Source organism: Mustela nigripes, chromosome 7, assembly GCF_022355385.1.
Source record: "Mustela nigripes isolate SB6536 chromosome 7, MUSNIG.SB6536, whole genome shotgun sequence".
Taxonomy (NCBI): domain Eukaryota; kingdom Metazoa; phylum Chordata; class Mammalia; order Carnivora; family Mustelidae; genus Mustela; species Mustela nigripes.
Genome location: NC_081563.1, coordinates 18,716,333 through 18,732,840, shown reverse-complemented (window position 1 = coordinate 18,732,840; position 16,508 = coordinate 18,716,333). Strand labels below are relative to the sequence as shown.

At 59.8% G+C, this 16,508-nt stretch overlaps 1 protein-coding gene across 2 annotated transcripts in view; it reads left to right on the top strand.

The window, feature by feature from the left end:
* The window catches only part of ADCY3 (adenylate cyclase 3), a 77,396-nt gene that overhangs the window by 57,242 nt on the left and 3,646 nt on the right, over positions 1–16,508 (top strand). For both annotated transcript variants that reach the window (XM_059405248.1, XM_059405247.1), the window contains exons 5-18: positions 398–509; positions 646–773; positions 1,789–1,947; positions 2,358–2,535; positions 6,639–6,767; positions 8,309–8,451; positions 8,580–8,741; positions 10,294–10,381; positions 11,185–11,301; positions 12,801–13,060; positions 13,313–13,378; positions 14,745–14,826; positions 15,681–15,839; positions 16,209–16,355. In XM_059405248.1, the coding sequence (XP_059261231.1) occupies positions 398–509; positions 646–773; positions 1,789–1,947; positions 2,358–2,535; positions 6,639–6,767; positions 8,309–8,451; positions 8,580–8,741; positions 10,294–10,381; positions 11,185–11,301; positions 12,801–13,060; positions 13,313–13,378; positions 14,745–14,826; positions 15,681–15,839; positions 16,209–16,355 (1,930 nt within the window). The remainder of the gene's footprint in view (positions 1–397; positions 510–645; positions 774–1,788; positions 1,948–2,357; positions 2,536–6,638; positions 6,768–8,308; positions 8,452–8,579; positions 8,742–10,293; positions 10,382–11,184; positions 11,302–12,800; positions 13,061–13,312; positions 13,379–14,744; positions 14,827–15,680; positions 15,840–16,208; positions 16,356–16,508) is intronic.

The following is a 16,508-nucleotide window of genomic DNA, read 5'->3' as shown; positions in this document are numbered from 1 at the left end:
CCTGCGGGAGCAGTGGTGCTGGCCGATGCTGGGGCTGAGACATCGGGGCCGTGTGGTCCAGCCTGTCAACCTAATATCACCCCAGGGTGGAGAGGTGACATCCCGGAGGTCACCCAGCCGTTCAGGGCCAGCACGGGGGCTCACAGCCACGCTCCTTCTAGGAGGGGTGGGTTCCCCCAGGAGTGGGCAGCGTAGGGGAAGGTGGCCCTTTTGAGGGGGGCCCCCACAAAATAGAGCCCCAAACCCGCCCTGGAAGTGCAGGATCTCACTGCTTTGGGGCCTGAGCAAGGGCCCCGTCCGCCGGGATCCTGGCTGCCTGCGTTCGGGTGCCGGGGCTGGCGGGGGGACCCGCGCGGTGTCTGCAGCCTCACGGCCACGGCCCGCCCTCCTCCCGCAGCATCCTCTTTGCGGACATCGTGGGCTTCACCCAGCTGTCCTCGGCCTGCAGCGCCCAGGAGCTCGTGAAGCTGCTCAATGAGCTGTTTGCCCGCTTTGACAAGCTGGCTGCCGTGAGTACCCGGGCTCACCCGGCTTTCGGGGTCGGGGGCCCCCTCGGGGTGCGGGCCTGGCCCTCCCTGGTGCGCCCGGTTTCCTCCCGCCGTGCGAAGGAGGGACTCAGAGCCACCCCCACCCCTGTCCCTTCAGAAATACCACCAGCTGCGGATTAAGATCCTGGGCGACTGCTACTACTGCATCTGTGGCCTGCCCGACTACCGGGAGGACCACGCCGTCTGCTCCATCCTCATGGGGCTTGCCATGGTGGAGGCCATCTCGTGAGTGGGGTTCTGGGGTGAGGGCCGGGGACCACGGGAGAGGCAGGCCTTTCTGGTGCGCACCCCAGGCCCCCACGCCGGGCGGGTGCCGTGTTGGTCGGCAGGTTGCTCAGTGCCCGGTTCTGGGCAGTGGGGACGTGGTTTGCATTCGTCACGGCCGAGGGGCCGCGAGCCTTCCACAGCCTCCGAGGGGCCCAGCCTCCATCCGCCAGGGTTTTCTGGAGAAGTGGCAGTCATGGCGAAGTCTGTCATGCCCCCTCACGCTTGCTGGGACTTTCCTCTCAGATCCCCTGTTCTTCTCTCAGTGTTTTCTCACTGTGAGCCTCCAGGCTCATCTCAGAAAGTCCTTGTGTGGCCACGAGGGACTGGAATCCTGGCCTCTGCTCTGGGCTTCCAGCCAGGGCTCCTGCCTCCGGTGCTATGAGGCGTGAGGACGTGACCCTTGTCCTCACACTTCCCATCGCTGTCCTCCCACAAGCCCCTTGGAGGCCCTACCAGGCAGGCCCTGGCCACATCAGGCCCCCCAAGAAGCCCCCCAAAGGGAAGGGGGTCCTTGCTGAAGCTTCTCCCCTCAACCATGGTGGGGCCAACAGGGGTCACCTTGCCACCAGAGGGCCGTTTTGCATTGTTACCCTTTTCTGGGTTAGAGCTCCTTTGACATTAGCCTAGAAACAGATGCTGTGCTGGGGTGGGGGGGCAGCTTTCCCGGCTGCACATGGGCCCCGGCGTGGTGTCCAGCACAGGTGGATGTGGGGAAGCAGCAGCCTTTGCTCTGTCATCTCCCACCTGCACCCCCATCACGTGAGCCTGTGATGTGGAGTCTGGGCACAAGCCTGCTGGACCCCCAACCGCAGGTTACTCAGCTCAGGTGGAGGCAGAGAGTTGTGGGGGGCCCAGGAGTACCCTGGGCCTGGAGGGGAAAAACCCCATGCAGAACTCCTCCCACGGGCACAGAGGGCTGGTCACCTTGCTACGGCCAAGCCTGAGCCCCCTCCTCTCCACGTGTGCCTGGCAGGTACGTGCGGGAGAAGACGAAGACGGGGGTGGACATGCGTGTGGGGGTGCACACAGGCACCGTGCTGGGGGGCGTCCTGGGCCAGAAACGCTGGCAGTACGATGTGTGGTCGACCGACGTCACTGTGGCCAACAAGATGGAGGCCGGTGGCATCCCCGGGTGAGCAAGCGTTTCTTCCCCGGGGGGAGGTGCGGGGGCTGAGGCAGGGGTTGGCAGTGACCGTGCAGCCGCCCATCTGGCTGGAGCTCTTTCCCGGACTCGGCCGGTCAGGGTGGACACCCCCCGAGGGCAGTCATGATTCATTTCTCTGCGGTGACTCCCCAGAAGTGGGTTCATTACCCCCGACAGCCGTGTTGCAGCTAGGAACCCACGAAGTACACACCTCACGGCAGAATTGAGGGGGGCCTTCCGAATTCCTTACCTCCCTCAGTGCTCTGGGCGGCCGAGGACATGTCCTTCCTGCCTCGTGGGTGTAGCGCTGAGGCTCAGAGGGCTGGTGGCCTCCCCTGGGGTCTGCCGGCCTGATGGGCCTGATGGGCCTTGGGCCCGGGCCTCTCGCTGCCATCCAGGCGCGTGCACATCTCCCAGAGCACCCTAGACTGCCTGAAGGGCGAGTTCGACGTGGAGCCAGGCGAGGGGGGCAGCCGCTGTGAGTACCTGGACGAGAAGGGCATCGAGACCTACCTCATCATCGCGTCCAAGCCGGAGGTGAAGAAGACAGCCGCCCAGCATGGCCTCGGCGGCCCGGTGAGTCCCCCACCCGCCCCGGACAGGGCACGGGAAGGTGGGTTCTAGAAGCAGGGCAGGTAGAAGAGTGGGCAGGGGTGTGTGGAGGGGGCACCCTGGTGGGGGCGGGAGGAAGCAGGCTCTGGGGAAAGGAACGGGCCTGGCTCCGGCGGGTTGACAGAGGGGAGGCCCCTGGAGGGGTCTCTGTGGCCCTGGGATAGCAGCTGGTGAAGACAGGTCTTCCCTACATGGGGGAAGCGGTCGGAGCCATGGGAGAGCTGGCCAGGATGCCAGCAGGCGGGGGGCAGGGAGTGGGGTTGGCTTGGTCACCGAGGGGAAGAACGGAGGCCGGGGAGGTTTGCTGGGTGGGAGATGAAGCAAGAACAGGATGGAAGCAGTGAAACCGCCCCGCCCTGTTCTCGTCCCTGGGCTGCTTCCCTGCATCTCCTCAGACCAGGTGCCCACAGCAGCTGCCTGGCTTCTCCGGCCCTGTGCTGGCCTCCTGGCAGGCCATCTGGTTAGGAGCCACCAGGGGCCGCTGCAGAAATGGGCCTTCTGTCGTCCTCTGCTGAACCTGGGAATTGTTTTGGTCCTTGTAACGTTGTACTTAGGAACCCACCCGTCATGAGAATCGAACGAATAAGGAGTTTGGTGCTCTCGGGGTCGACATGTGGTCTGAGACCATCCCAGGGCTGGGGCTTTGCATAGTAATGACAAAAGCAGAGCATGAGCTGGTCTGGGGAGGCTTCAGGGGCTGTGGCTGAAGATGCAGCCCGTGGGGAAGTTTTAAAAGAAAAATACACCTTTCCCTTCCCCGAAAATATATGGTGATGGCCAGCAAATCAAACACAAACGAAGACTCATCCGTTAACTTTAATCACAGCCACTATTCCGGGAGTGCTTCTGGGCATCTGTTATCTCATTCTTCAAGACAACTCTGCGAGAAGGGGGCTGTCATACCCACTTTGCAGAGGAGGAAACTGAGACCCAGAACTCTGCAGGCGAGTTGCAGATCTAGTAGGCAGCAGGGCTACTGGGCCTGGTCCCCCCGCCTGCCAGCCACCCTGCCTCCCAGATGCGCGTGTGTCACTCCTGTGTGCAGCTCACACAGACTCAGCACCGGGGGGGGGGGGGGGGGGGGGATGCACGGGTGTGTGGGCCACCGCCTCACTCCGAGTAATGTAAAATGCCCCGGCGCCCGTGGTGAAGCGGAGGACAGCTCAAGATGCATTGTGTTGCATGTAAGGTTTGAGCTACAGTTAAATGCTCCAAAGAACTCAGAAGAGTAGGCATCGGTCTTTCAGGAAATTAGGAACTGTCAGAGTAGAAAGGAAAGCCTCATGAGAGAAGACTTGACCTTGCCCCCAAATTAACAAGTCCTTTGTATTTGTCAGAGTGCTGCATACAGAACTTCAACATACTCCCTAGCACATGTTAAAAATGTGTCTTCTAGGCTGTTCTACGAGACTGTAATAGACAGTACTTTAGGAAATCACCTACTTTTTTGTGAAGTGCTTGGGAATTTATAATTTCTGGGATATAAAATTTTGTAAGTAGAGAAATGTTCTTCCATTCAAAAATTACCCCCAAATTGGGCTTTACCAGGGACCACCATGAAGTCACAAAGCAGCAGTCAGATAGGTCTTTGGGACACTCGTTCCCGTTCATTCTAATCTTGCATTCTATTGTGCTGATTTGAAATTTGGGTCCGGCATTGTTTGCCTGACACCCCCACTCCGAGGGTGCAGATGAGACCACTGAGGCACAGGGAGCTTGGGCAGAGCGGGCCTTATGAAGCTGTTGAGCTTGAGTTCTTAGCTTCCAAAGGAGAGAAAGGTTGAGCTTGTGGTGGCATCGCTTCACACGTGAGCATGGAAGCCGTGAGCGAGGAGGAAGGGGCCGGCGCGGAGGCTGCTGCCCGCACAGGACAGGTGGCGGTGGCCGCCGGCACACTGACCTTGCCGTCCGGGGTGCCCCGTCACACGCGGCAGCCAGCGCCCCTTCTGATGGAAACATGGACAGCATTCTCTCTTCAACACTTCTTTCAGTGACATGTTGTGGCCATCGAGGTTTTCAGTATTTTGTAAAGTTGATTTTTAACGGTTTCTTAATGCTCCTGCCGGAGAAATTTCTTGAAGTAGGAAGGCTGGGTGAAGGGTTCTGCACGTGGGAAGTTTTACTCCTGTCCCCGCTCACTCACCTCCTGATGCCCCCCGCCCCCGGGCACCCTCCCTGCCTGGCTCTGAACCCGGCTTCGGCCCCCTTCAGCTACGTGGGGGCTCCTGGTTGACCCGAGCAGGGAACCCTCGCTCAGGCGGCCGTCGTCAGGCTCTTATCAGACGTCCAGCACGTGTCAGCCCTGCTGCATCTCGGGGACTTTGAACGTTTAGCTGTGGTAGCTCGTCCCCCACCCCCCCCGCCCCTGGATCCCCATGTTCATGGCAGGGCAATGCACAGGTGAACCACGCATCACGGCTGGTGTAGCTCGTGTGGCCAGCTCGGCGACTGTTCCAGAAGTCTCCTCCTCAGCCACATGTGTATAAGGCGACATCTCCATGGGTCAGAAGCAGTAATGCATGGACGATATGGGGGGGTGGGTGACGCAGGTGTAGTTGGGGGGGGGGGACAGTGGGGTGAAGGAAGGAAGGTGGTGAGGGGATCTCCTCGGGAAGTCACAGCAGCGAGCGCAGTCCCACTTGCAGAAATCTGGGCCCGCGGTTCAGCGCAGCAGAGCGATGGACGGGGAGGAGGAGAATCCTCGCGAGTCCTTCCAGGCCTCTCCCTGCCCACCCTGCCCTGTTGCCAGGCTCACCCAGTCTCCTTGTCTCAAATGCCACCTCTGACGACTCCCGGGTCTCCACCTCCGGCCCAGCAGCTTGCCCGCACTCACCCCTGCATGAGCAGGGGCAGCTCCGTCCCAGGCCCGGGGCCTGCTCATCCCTCCGGCCGCCCAGCTCCCCGGCGGCCCCTTCGTTCTTTCAGCAGCTCAGACCAAACACTGAACACAGGCTCGAGCCCGGTCTCTACGGGACACAAGCCAGCTCTGTCGACCCTCCTGTGAGGGAGGGCTCTAACCGCCCCCCCCCAGCACCCTCCCACCGGCCACCACCTCCCACCCCCCACCGCGAGCCAGGCAGGGCTGTGCCTGTGTGGCCAGATCACAGGTCTCCAGCTAGTGATCCTGCTGCTGACATGGTCCTGCCTTCCCTTCTCCCCAGCAGGCAGTGCTCCCGCTGAAGTGACAGGGGACATCCTGTCGCTGCCTTGGTCTCCGCCTCCCTCGGAGGGAGAGCCAGGTCCCACGGAGGCCGGGAGAGCCCAGGACACCCAGGCCCTTGCTCTGCTGTCACTCATTGCTTTGGCAGCGGCATGGGCCTCCTGGAGGCGGGGGGACATGCCTGCTGCAGGGCCTTTGCACCAGCTTCTCTCTCTTCTTGGGGCTGGGGAGAGGGGGTGGAGGCATCCCCCCGGGAGCTGCAGGATTCACTCCTTTGGGTCATCACTGAACTGTCTCCCTCGCGGGGACACCTCCCCTGGCCTCGTTACCCTCTCGCTGCCCAGCGATCCCTGGGCCCTTTCTCGCTTTACCTCTCTCCAGAGCACTTCCCCCTTCTTCCAGACTGTACTGATTTGACTGACTTGCCTTCCTGCTGCCTTTCCTCACTAGAACGTGAGCTCCACAGTCAGGAATTCCAGTGTATCCCCAGAAGTTTAGGGATTCGGCCAACGCCCATGAATCGAGAGGACTGTTCGGCCGTGTTACAGGGTTTGACTTACTCTGTCAAGGAAGGGGACTCGTCACTGGGGAGACGGGCTGGTGGGACTTAATCAGACTTTTGGAAGGCGTTCGTCAGGTTCTATGACCGGCAAGGACCTCTGTGTCAGGGACTGTGTCAAGCTATTGTTTTAGAAATAGGAGTGGGAACAAGAGGGTCTTTCTCTGCTTAGAAAAATTCCGATAGAAACAGGCACCGGCAGAGTACGGGGTTTTAAAATTAACGTCCTAGAGGAGGAGTCAGGAAGTGACCTTTCTTAGCCTCCCGTGGCAAGATTCCAGACGGAGGGCGGACCGAGCGGGTGTGCCGGGGCGGGCGGGCGGCTGACGGCCGCTCCTTCCCACGCAGGCCCTGCTGAACGGCGCCCCGGCCTCCTCCAAGCCCGGCTCCCCCGCCCTCATTGAGACCAAGGAGCCCAACGGGAGTGTCCACACCAGCGGCTCCACGTCGGAGGAGCCCGAGGACCAGGATGCCCAGGTGCGTGCAGGGCGAGGGCCGGGGCGTGAAGGTTGCCAGAGGAGGTGTCCTGCATGGGACTCGGGCACCTGGCCACTGGCTCTGCTCCTTTTCATCACTGTCCCCTTGGGCGTCACCTCCTCCCCTGGTCCCACGGTCTCCTTAGTAGTTCCTGGGCTGGGGGTGAGTAGGGACAAAAGAGGTGCTCAGCTCGGAGGCTTTTGTCTAGCCCTCCTGTCCCAGAATCCTGTGGCTTTGAGGTCAGTGAGGACATCCATGGAAAATTCTGTAGGGTCTGACGAGACCGTTGTGGAAGTGAGACCTCAGGGTGGGCTCACCTGTCTGGCGAGGTCCAGACTCCACAAGGCCTGGGCACAGATGGGGCCTTTCCAAAGCAGTGAACATGGTCCCCGCCGAGGACGGGGTCCTCGCTGGGAGAACATCCAGGGCCTGCCCTTGACTACGGAGCTGCCCGGCTACGTTCACTGACGAAGGCAGCTGCCCTGTGGCCGGAAGCCCGGCCTTGCCTGTCCTCCCTGTCCCGGTCCCTCTAGGTCAGGCTCTGTGGACTGAGAGGGGACACAGGGCCGGGAGCTGCTGGGTTTTTCTGGATCATCATGACATTCAGCAGCTTTTCCCTAGTGTGATTTTCTTGATGCAAAGTGGAAATGCAGACCCGACGTGACTCAGCAACAGGGGCGCCATGGTTTTAGCAGCCTCTGGCTCTCCTGTCCTCACGCTCAGCCGCACTCTCCCACGCGTACTTCGGGGACACAGGTTCTCGGTGCTGGAGCAGACCTCCCACGTCATTTTACAGGGAAGAAAGCTGGAGCGGGGGAACATGCGTGACATGGGTCCTAATGTCAGCCAGTGGCACCGGAGCTTAAGGCCGGGCCGTCTTGGTTCTGGCTTCCGTGTGCACTCTGGACCAGTACACACAGCTCCGATGGGCCCAGTGTCCCTTGTTATTTAGGCCGATGGCCGTGGAATCAGTCTGGATTCCCATCTCTGGAGCCGAAGCTTACCCTTTATGGGAATAAAAATAGTAGCGGCCCCAGCCCCACCAGCCCCAGCCACACCAGCCCGCTTAGTGACAAGGACGTCCCTTCCTCTCCAAGCACTCCCCCCCCCCCCCCAGACCTTCCCTCCCCAGGTGAGCTTGATGTGTGTTCCTTTAAGAGCTCCCGGAAGCCTGAGGGTTGGGGGTGGTTCACCTCCCCAGCGATAACCAGGGGTGACCCCACGGCTGGAGGCTCCCCTCCTCCTAGCAGCACAGCAGTCTCACACTGCTGGCCCCCGCTCCCCGACGGGCTGCTGGTAGCAGGTGGTCACTGCAGAGCCGCGGGGCCGGGAAACCAGGAAGGACTGTGTCTTTGGGTCCAGACCCAAGCGGGACGCAGCTGCAGGGGGGCATCGGGAACACTTCCCTCCAAGTGGTTCCTAGAGTGGAGGGCCTAGTCCTCCTGAGTGTGATCCTTTTGTTCCCCTCCCCTGACCACCCTCTTCCCCCAACTCGCCCCGCGTCCCTCCCACCCGTCCCCACCTGGCGCACTGGCTCGCAGGCCGACAATCCCTCGTTCCCCAACCCGCGCCGGAGGCTGCGCCTTCAGGACCTGGCGGACCGAGTGGTGGACGCCTCTGAGGACGAGCACGAGCTCAACCAGCTGCTCAACGAGGCGCTGCTGGAGCGAGAGTCCGCCCAGGTGTAAGTGGTCCCCCTGCACGCACCTCGTAGGCCCTAGCTCGGGGGTCAGCTGTCCCGGGTGGGGACCCTTCCGATGGGCCAAGACAGGTGTGACATTTATCATTTCCTGGGTCTCATTTCCTTTGCAGAGTGAAGAAGAGAAACACCTTCCTCCTTTCCATGCGGTTCATGGACCCCGATATGGAAACCCGCTACTCGGTGGAGAAGGAAAAGCAGAGCGGGGCTGCCTTCAGCTGCTCCTGTGTTGTCCTGCTCTGTACGGCCCTGGTCGAGATACTCATCGACCCCTGGTGAGGGAGGGCATGGCAGGAGCCAAGAGGCCGGGAGAGGGTGAGGTGGTGAGCGTCCTAGGCCAGGCGGGAGGGAGGTCGCTGCCTCCGCAGGAGCAGGACACTGGGGCAGAAGCTTGGTCTCGTTCTTGCCTCCAGTGGAGCTGCCCAGGTGAACTCAGGCCCAGGTGTGGCTATGACCGTGCTCTGGACCCCCTTCTTCCTGTCTACCCCGGGGTTCTAGAAGAGCACTAGCATCAAAACTCGGACCGAGAAAGCCCAGGGACAGAGAGGGGTCCAGGAGGTGGGAGATCTTGGCTGCGTGGGCCTGAGTGGGGCGGGGACAAGGAGACAGAAGATGGGGACATTCCTCAAGCCCAGTCGTCAGGGCTGATCTGGCTCCCGTCTCTTGCTTCATCTTAGCAGATGGATTTCAGGCTCTGGGTACAACCAGACCCCTGGCACTCAGCAGTAGGTTGTCCGAGGCAAGGAATGTTCTGGAGTCCTCGCCCCAACTGTTGAGACCCAAGTAGAGGGCGGCTGCCCGCCCCCTCCCTCCCCATACCCCCCTCCACCACTGCAGCTCACTCCTATGCAGGGGTCCCTGCTCCCTGTGAAGGGGGGCGGTGGAGACCTGCCCCAGCTGTAGCTAGGGGAACCATGAGGAGCCTTGGATTTCATCGTAGCTTCTAGACACAGTTTCCTTGCCAGTCTGTTGCACCGCTGTATCACCAAGGTTCCAGAAGCCAAAGATGATGGTGGTGCTTGTGGCTTGAAGGTGGTCACATCTGCCACTAACCCCTGGGAGGGCTGGGTCACATGCACTCGTGCAGTGTACAGACGGCGGCTAATCAGCGCCAGGCACCGAGGGGCCAGGACGTGCCGTGAACACAGCACAGCAGCTCCCCGGCCCGCGTGGAGCCGATGCCCTCCTAGTGGGCATCAGAACGGGCGCGCAGGCAGGGGCCAGCGGGGCAGGTAAAAGTGAGGAAGGCAGCAGGAATGCGGGCGGCGAGTTCCATTTTGTCTGCGCCGCCTCTGCCTAGCGCGGGGCGGAGCGGGCCTCACGCACGGGGACAGGGCGGTGTTGCGGCAAAGAGCCAGAGTCGGGCGAGAGATGACCGCGAGCCAGGCGCTGGCCTAGCAGCGGGGGTCTCTCTGGATCCAGATGGTGGGGTTGTGCGAACGGGGAGGATCTCCCAGTCATGAAGGCGGTGTTCAACTATGAAGCTGTGTGGTTGCCCCGGGGTCACCCTGCCAGCACCACCCCCGCCCCGACAGCCGGGCTGCCCCGTCCCAGGCTGCCCCCTCGCGAGCACAGTGCTCACCCTGAAGCACCCCCAGGTTTCCACTGGGCACCCAGCAGCAGAGGAGGGGCACACGTTCCCAGGCCCTGTGCTCGGCCTCCCTCTCGCCTGTGTGGCAGGAGGCAGGAGTCGGTGGCATCGTGGGGACACCTGAGGAGTGGGCGCAGAGGGCCTGCTCTTGTACCTTCTCTCCTCTCCCAGCCCTCCCCCCTCGACCCTGATCTCACTGGTTCCTCTGTCCCCCTCCCTGTCTCTCCCTGTTACAGGCTAATGACCAACTACATGACCTTTGTTGTTGGGGAGGTTCTGCTGCTGATCCTGACGGTCTGCTCACTGGCTGCCATCTTTCCCCGGGTAAGAGCCACTTGGGCTCAGGAGCCCTCCCGGAGGCGGAAGGGGTCCGGACGGAGTTTTGCGTCACCCGACTCCTTACGAATAGACTGTTGTGTTGGGACAGCGCAGGCGTGTGCCCATCCATTCATTCCATGTCACTCACTCGCATCTGCTGAGCTAACAAGGCGCCTACGCCGGAGCCCAGACCAACGGGAAACTGTAGGACAGCAGTGGAGGCCCTGCTGGAAGCGGGTTGGCCCTGGATTGTGAAGGACCAGGAGAGCCAAAGGGACTGAGGTTTCCTCCTGTAAGAACTGGGGTGCCACGCAGAGTTTTTGATCAGAATGACAAGAGAAAAGCAGTGTCTGAGGGGAATGGGTCCAGCAGGTGGCTTGCCGGGTAACTTGGAGGATTTCGGGTGAACTGACCCAGGAAAGGCGGGGGCAGCCAGGCAAAGATGGCTGCCCCGAGACTCCTTCCCCACCACGGCCTCGCTGCTGGGACTTACACGGAGCGGGCTGCCGCCGGCTGGTGCTGCCCACAGCCTCCTGGGCTGGTCACAGCGACTGCTCCAGATAGGGCTCCTGGGTGGCCCTGCTGTGTCACAAACCCCTCCAGAGGGACTGACAAAGAGCACCAGGGTCCTGCTCTACGTCTCAGCTCTGCCAGGTTTTGGTTGACTCGCAGGCAAAGGTCTACATTTTAGGTTCCTGGGAGGTAGGGGAGCAACCAGAGTCATTAGTAGAGACCTTTTATAGGAGAAAAAACCATCAAAAGTTTATGAAATTCCATTCCTGAATGGAATGGAATCCCATTCCTTCTAGGCCTTTCCTAAGAAGCTCGTTGCCTTCTCGACCTGGATCGACCGGACCCGCTGGGCCAGGAACACCTGGGCCATGTTAGCCATCTTCATTCTGGTCATGGCAAACGTCGTGGACATGGTGAGCTCCTGCTGTGCCTGGTGAAGGGACCTCCCCCACCCCCCTGTCCAGTGGAGAAAGGCTGGTGGTCAACCAGTCCTCCCCCACTAGACACAGGTTTAGAGTGGCACTCAGTTTCCTAAACACATCACCTTGGCCAAGTGGAGGGGATCTTCTACCCCAGAAACCTGAGACTGACCTGTTTCCCCCAGCTCCTAGCTCTCTCAGAGTCCAAGGGCTCAACCCTAGGCCCCAGGCCCCGTGGCAGACGCTGACTCATTGAATCTTTCTAACATTCCCAAGACATTGGTATCATTATCTACAGCTGCAAAGCTCAGGTTAATTCACTTAAGGTCACAGTCAGTAAGTGACAGAATCAAGGATCAAGCAGTTCTAGATCCCAGTCCTGTGAGGAAACGCTCTCACTGCTCAGGGGGCACAGTGCTCGCCGCTGGCAGCCCAGCACTGTGGACTCAGAGCCACCAGGCAGCGACTGAGCCTTAGCAGCTTGGAGCTGCAGGGAATGTTCTTGTCAGTCCTCATGGTCCCCAACAATTTTGGCTGTACTGTATACGTGCTCTTAAAAAGTCCTACTTTTTTCAAATAAATGTTACATCATTTGCTTTATTTTCTCTAACAATTTAAGCCCCGGGGTTGGGGAGAACCTCACTGTGGAGACTTGTTCTGTAGCAGCATAGGTGAAAAGGCCCTTAGGCCAACTGCTCCAAAGTCCAGTTAGAATGCCACGTTCGGAGCTGCAGAACCCCACAAGCCTGGGTCACGCGGCGCCCGAGTGCAGGGAAGGAAGCCTGAGCCCCTGGCCTGCCTGAGCACCCCTGGAGCCTGACGCCGGGTCTGGGGACCACTGTTTAGCAGGGTCACGGACACTGTGCAGGACAGGATTTCGAGATCCCGTCGCCAGGGCAGGGTGAAAGACCAGGGCGGTAGGACAGCTTTTCACTGAGAACTTCCCCGGGGCTGGCCGAGTACCGGCGGGTGGAAGTTCCGGGAAGTAGGTTTGCTGCGGCAGATGGACGGACTTGCCATTGACTTACGTCTGCCGGGCAGCGGGCCCAGGCCCGGAAATAGAAGCATCTGAGCAGAGACTGGCTGCCAGGCGGCGAAACCGGGACCGAGGCCCCCTGGCTGGCCCCTCGGCCCCTCCTTAAGCAACAGTGAGAAGGGACAAGCGCGCATTGTACGGGAAACCTGAACGCTGGACCCCTCGCTCTGGCGGTCCCGCTTGCTGAGAGCGCTGCTGGGCGCAAGCCTAGCCTCGGGGGGCTTTCTGTAAAGGTGGCGACACTACAGATACTCGACGATTTTCATAAACATCCAGCAAGATACGGTTCAGTTCTTAGTGAGAACTACTAACTTGCATTGTTCCTTGGTAGCTATCCCGTCTGTCAGTGTTTCTGAGGGAGCTGTGGGACGTGGTGGCCACGACCCAGCCGCCTCTGACCGGTGTCTGCTGTCCCCTTGCGCTCCGTGTCCTCCTGCCCCCGGGTCCTGGCCTCCAGCTCAGCTGTCTCCAGTACTACACCGGGCCCAACAACAGCACTGCAGGGCTGGACGTGGAGGACGGCTGCGTGGAGAACCCCAAGTATTACAACTATGTCGCTGTGCTGTCCCTCATCGCCACCATCATGCTGGTGCAGGTCAGCCACATGGTGAAGCTCACACTCATGCTGCTCGTCACGGGGGCCGTGGCCGTCATCAACATCTACGCCTGGCGCCCCATCTTTGATGAATACGACCGCAAGCGCTTTCAGGAACACGAGTAAGATGAAGCCTGTCTGGGGATCTGTATCATCTCCTTCCTCCACCCCAAGTCCCCACTTCGAGGTCCCAGGCCTGGGGCTCATCGGAGGATGATACGGGAGTCGGGGTTCGCGACTAGTGGGCTGTGACCCTGGGGTAGATCCTTTCATTCTTGATGAGCAGACGATCCTGGCTCCCTCCGTGTTTGGCTGTTGGATGTCAGCCACTTGTCCCCAGGGAGGAACTAAGGGCGCTACATTCTGTCCCGCAGCTTTCCCGTGGTCGCCTTAGAGAAGATGCAGGGACTTTCCACCCCTGGGCTCAACAGCACTGGCAGGTAAGGGCAGCGGCTTTCCTCTTCTTGGTCGGGACTTAGTCGCCCTCTCTTCTAGAGACAAGAGAAGGCCATGATCTCACCCCTTCAGAGGCACACAGTGTGGGATTTTCATTAGAGGAGGGTTGGAGAGAGGCAGAAGGACACTGGTCTGGACACTCCAGGGCCAGAAGGACGCTGGTCTGGACACTCCGGGGCCAGAAGGACACTGGTCTGGACACTCCGGGGCCAGAGCGAAGCAGGGGAGCAGCAGCACTGTGCTTTAGCGGGCGGGACAGGGCTGGGTTGAGGTGAGGAGAGTGGGAGCCAGTGGGATGGACAGCAGAGGAGGAGGAAGGAAGACTGCACCCAGTCTAGAAGGTTCGAGGATGTAGCTTTGCTCCCTGCTGCACGGCTGTCTCTGGGGCCACAGGCAGGCCAGTTTTTTAGTCTATTTTACATCTTAAAGAGGATATTGGACTAGAAGCTCTCCAAGGTCCCTTCTAGCTCTTAACATTTTGATTCAGTGACTTGATTAGACCTTCAAATTAAAAAAAAAAAACAGATTATGTAAGAGAATTAGGGCAGAAGAACAGAATAGGCCCTTCCTAAAAGAAATCTAAATGGCTACTAATAAATGAAAGGCATTCACGTAATCACGGATGTGAACATTAGGACCACAACAAAAGACCACTACGCACCTATCAGCTGGGCAAGGACGGAGAAGTCTGGTACTATCAAGTACAACAGTGACGTACTCCTGATGGGAGTATAAACCGGTACAACCATTTTAGAAAACAATTTGGAGTTATTTAGTAAAGTTGCAAATAGTCCTACGACGCAGCATTCCCACCGAGCCCTACGAACATCACAGAAATCCGTGCGCACCTCACCACTCCAGGATGTGCGCACAATCGTCCAGCCCCGTCGTTCATCATAGCTGCACATACACAGGAATACACAAAGCAGATGAGAACCCAAACCACATCAACAGCAAATGGCTCCACAAGCTGTGATACATTCATACAACAGACTACTGTATAGTAATGCAAAGGGTAGCTCCATCCAGAAATGTGAAATTATTAAAAAAAGAATCATACCCTCGTATGTACCCTCGTCTCATCACTGCAACGCCAGGCTCTCCTTTCTCCAGAGACTTCCATGGTTGCACCTATGGTGTTTTCTTAATACCTGGGGAGCCCTGAGGTGGATTCTGGGAGGGGCCAGGGCTCGGCTGCCTGTTAGGAGCCCAGTGGTTGAAGAAAGATTGACGTGTGGGAGTCTGGACTTGCTGTGAAGGTGCCTAAGGAGCTGGGAGAAGTTTCTGGCCCAGGGTGACAGGAAGGGCCCAGTCCCATTGGAGGGAATCAAGCTCTTCTCTGGCCCACAGGCTGCCCCTGGTGCCCTCTAAGTACTCCATGACCGTGATGATCTTCATCATGATGCTGAGCTTCTACTACTTCTCGCGCCACGTGAGTGCCGGCACGCCCCCCCCCCCCCCCCCCCCCCCCCCCCCGCGCCCGCCCCCCCCCCCCCCCCCCCCCCTTGCACACAACCCGGTGGGGCCTCCTGAGAAGCTCAGGATCCAAGAACCCGAGCTCCTCGGGAATGCTGCTTCCCTTGCGCAGCCTGACATGTGGGCCTGCCTGAGCCTTCACCCCCTCCATTTTTCGGTTTCCTGCCTGTAATACAAGAGTCTTTGCCTCTTCCTCCTGACCGCCTCCGGGATGCTGAAGCAGAGCACAGAGACTGAAAGCTGAGAGAAAATCTGTTTCCTAGGTCAGGGCCCGTGGGTTTTCACCCACCCTGGCTCTGGGGGTCACTAAGACACCATGGAGCCAGAAGAGAAAGGGAAAGAAGCTGAAGTTTTGTTTGCTTAAAAGGAAGAAGAAAAAAAGCAAGCAGACCTGGGTGGGGGTGTGTGGAGTAGCTCCCCGAAAGCCCACGTGCCCCCCAGTGGTTTGCCAGGGGAAGTACAGCCTTCCCTAGCCACTTGTTGGCTGATGGGGCCCGCTGGAAGTCGGGGCTCCACCCCAAGGCTAGGAGGTCCCCACTGCTGCCACCAGCCTCCTAGACAGACCCATAGCTAGAATGAGGTCCCAGAGCTAGGCCCCCACATACCCAGAAGGCTCTTGGAGCTCTACACAACCACGGCGAGGCCGGGAACCCCACTGAGGTGTCGGTGCTTCTCTCTGTGTCATCTTTCCTTGGCCACTTGGCCGTCTTCCTGCGGGTGTTTCCCCCGTGGAACCCCTCCGAGTTCTGCTCTTCACCTTTCCATCAAATGGCCAGCTGAAGCACACACCTTGCCCGCGTCTGTCCACAGGTGGAAAAACTGGCAAGGACACTGTTCTTGTGGAAGATTGAGGTCCACGACCAGAAAGAACGTGTCTACGAGATGCGGCGCTGGAATGAGGCCTTGGTCACCAACATGCTGCCTGAGCACGTGGCCCGCCATTTCCTGGGGTCCAAGAAGAGAGATGAGGTGAGGGGTGGCCTCACACGGTCGCAGGCAGCCAGGACGCTGTGTGTCTCCACCTGGCTGTCGGCGGCGGACGCGAGGCCGGCAGTGCACAGGCTTCTGGGACGTTTTCCGCGGCCACATGTCCCTGGAAGGCCCCACCCTCTGCCAGGGGTCATCTCCTCACACGAGGGTTCTGATGCCTCATTTCCCGACTCCATCCACCCTCCTCCTCACAGCCAGGGCTCTTACAGGGCCCAGGGAAATTCATTCGAAGTCGCGATGGGCCACATCCTTACAAGCTGCAGTCCATCCAGAAAGCGGAGTCCACCGTCCTGGGGGTGGGAGGGATTCATTCCTGGGCACCGACCCCACCAGGCCCTGCCTCCTTAGGAGCTGTACAGCCAGTCCTACGACGAGATCGGAGTCATGTTCGCCTCCCTGCCCAACTTCGCCGACTTCTACACGGAGGAGAGCATCAACAACGGCGGCATCGAGTGTCTGCGCTTCCTCAACGAGATCATCTCAGACTTTGATTCCGTGAGTGCCCCTCCTGCCCCTCCCTCGCCCTGTGCCAGCCCGTTCCGGGTTCTAGCGCAGGCCGGGCCGCAGCAGTCGGAGAAGCTGCAGCTACGCCAGCGGCTCGATCTTCCCGTGTGCGCCTCTCCCGGGAGCGCAGGAGCTTCTGCGGCC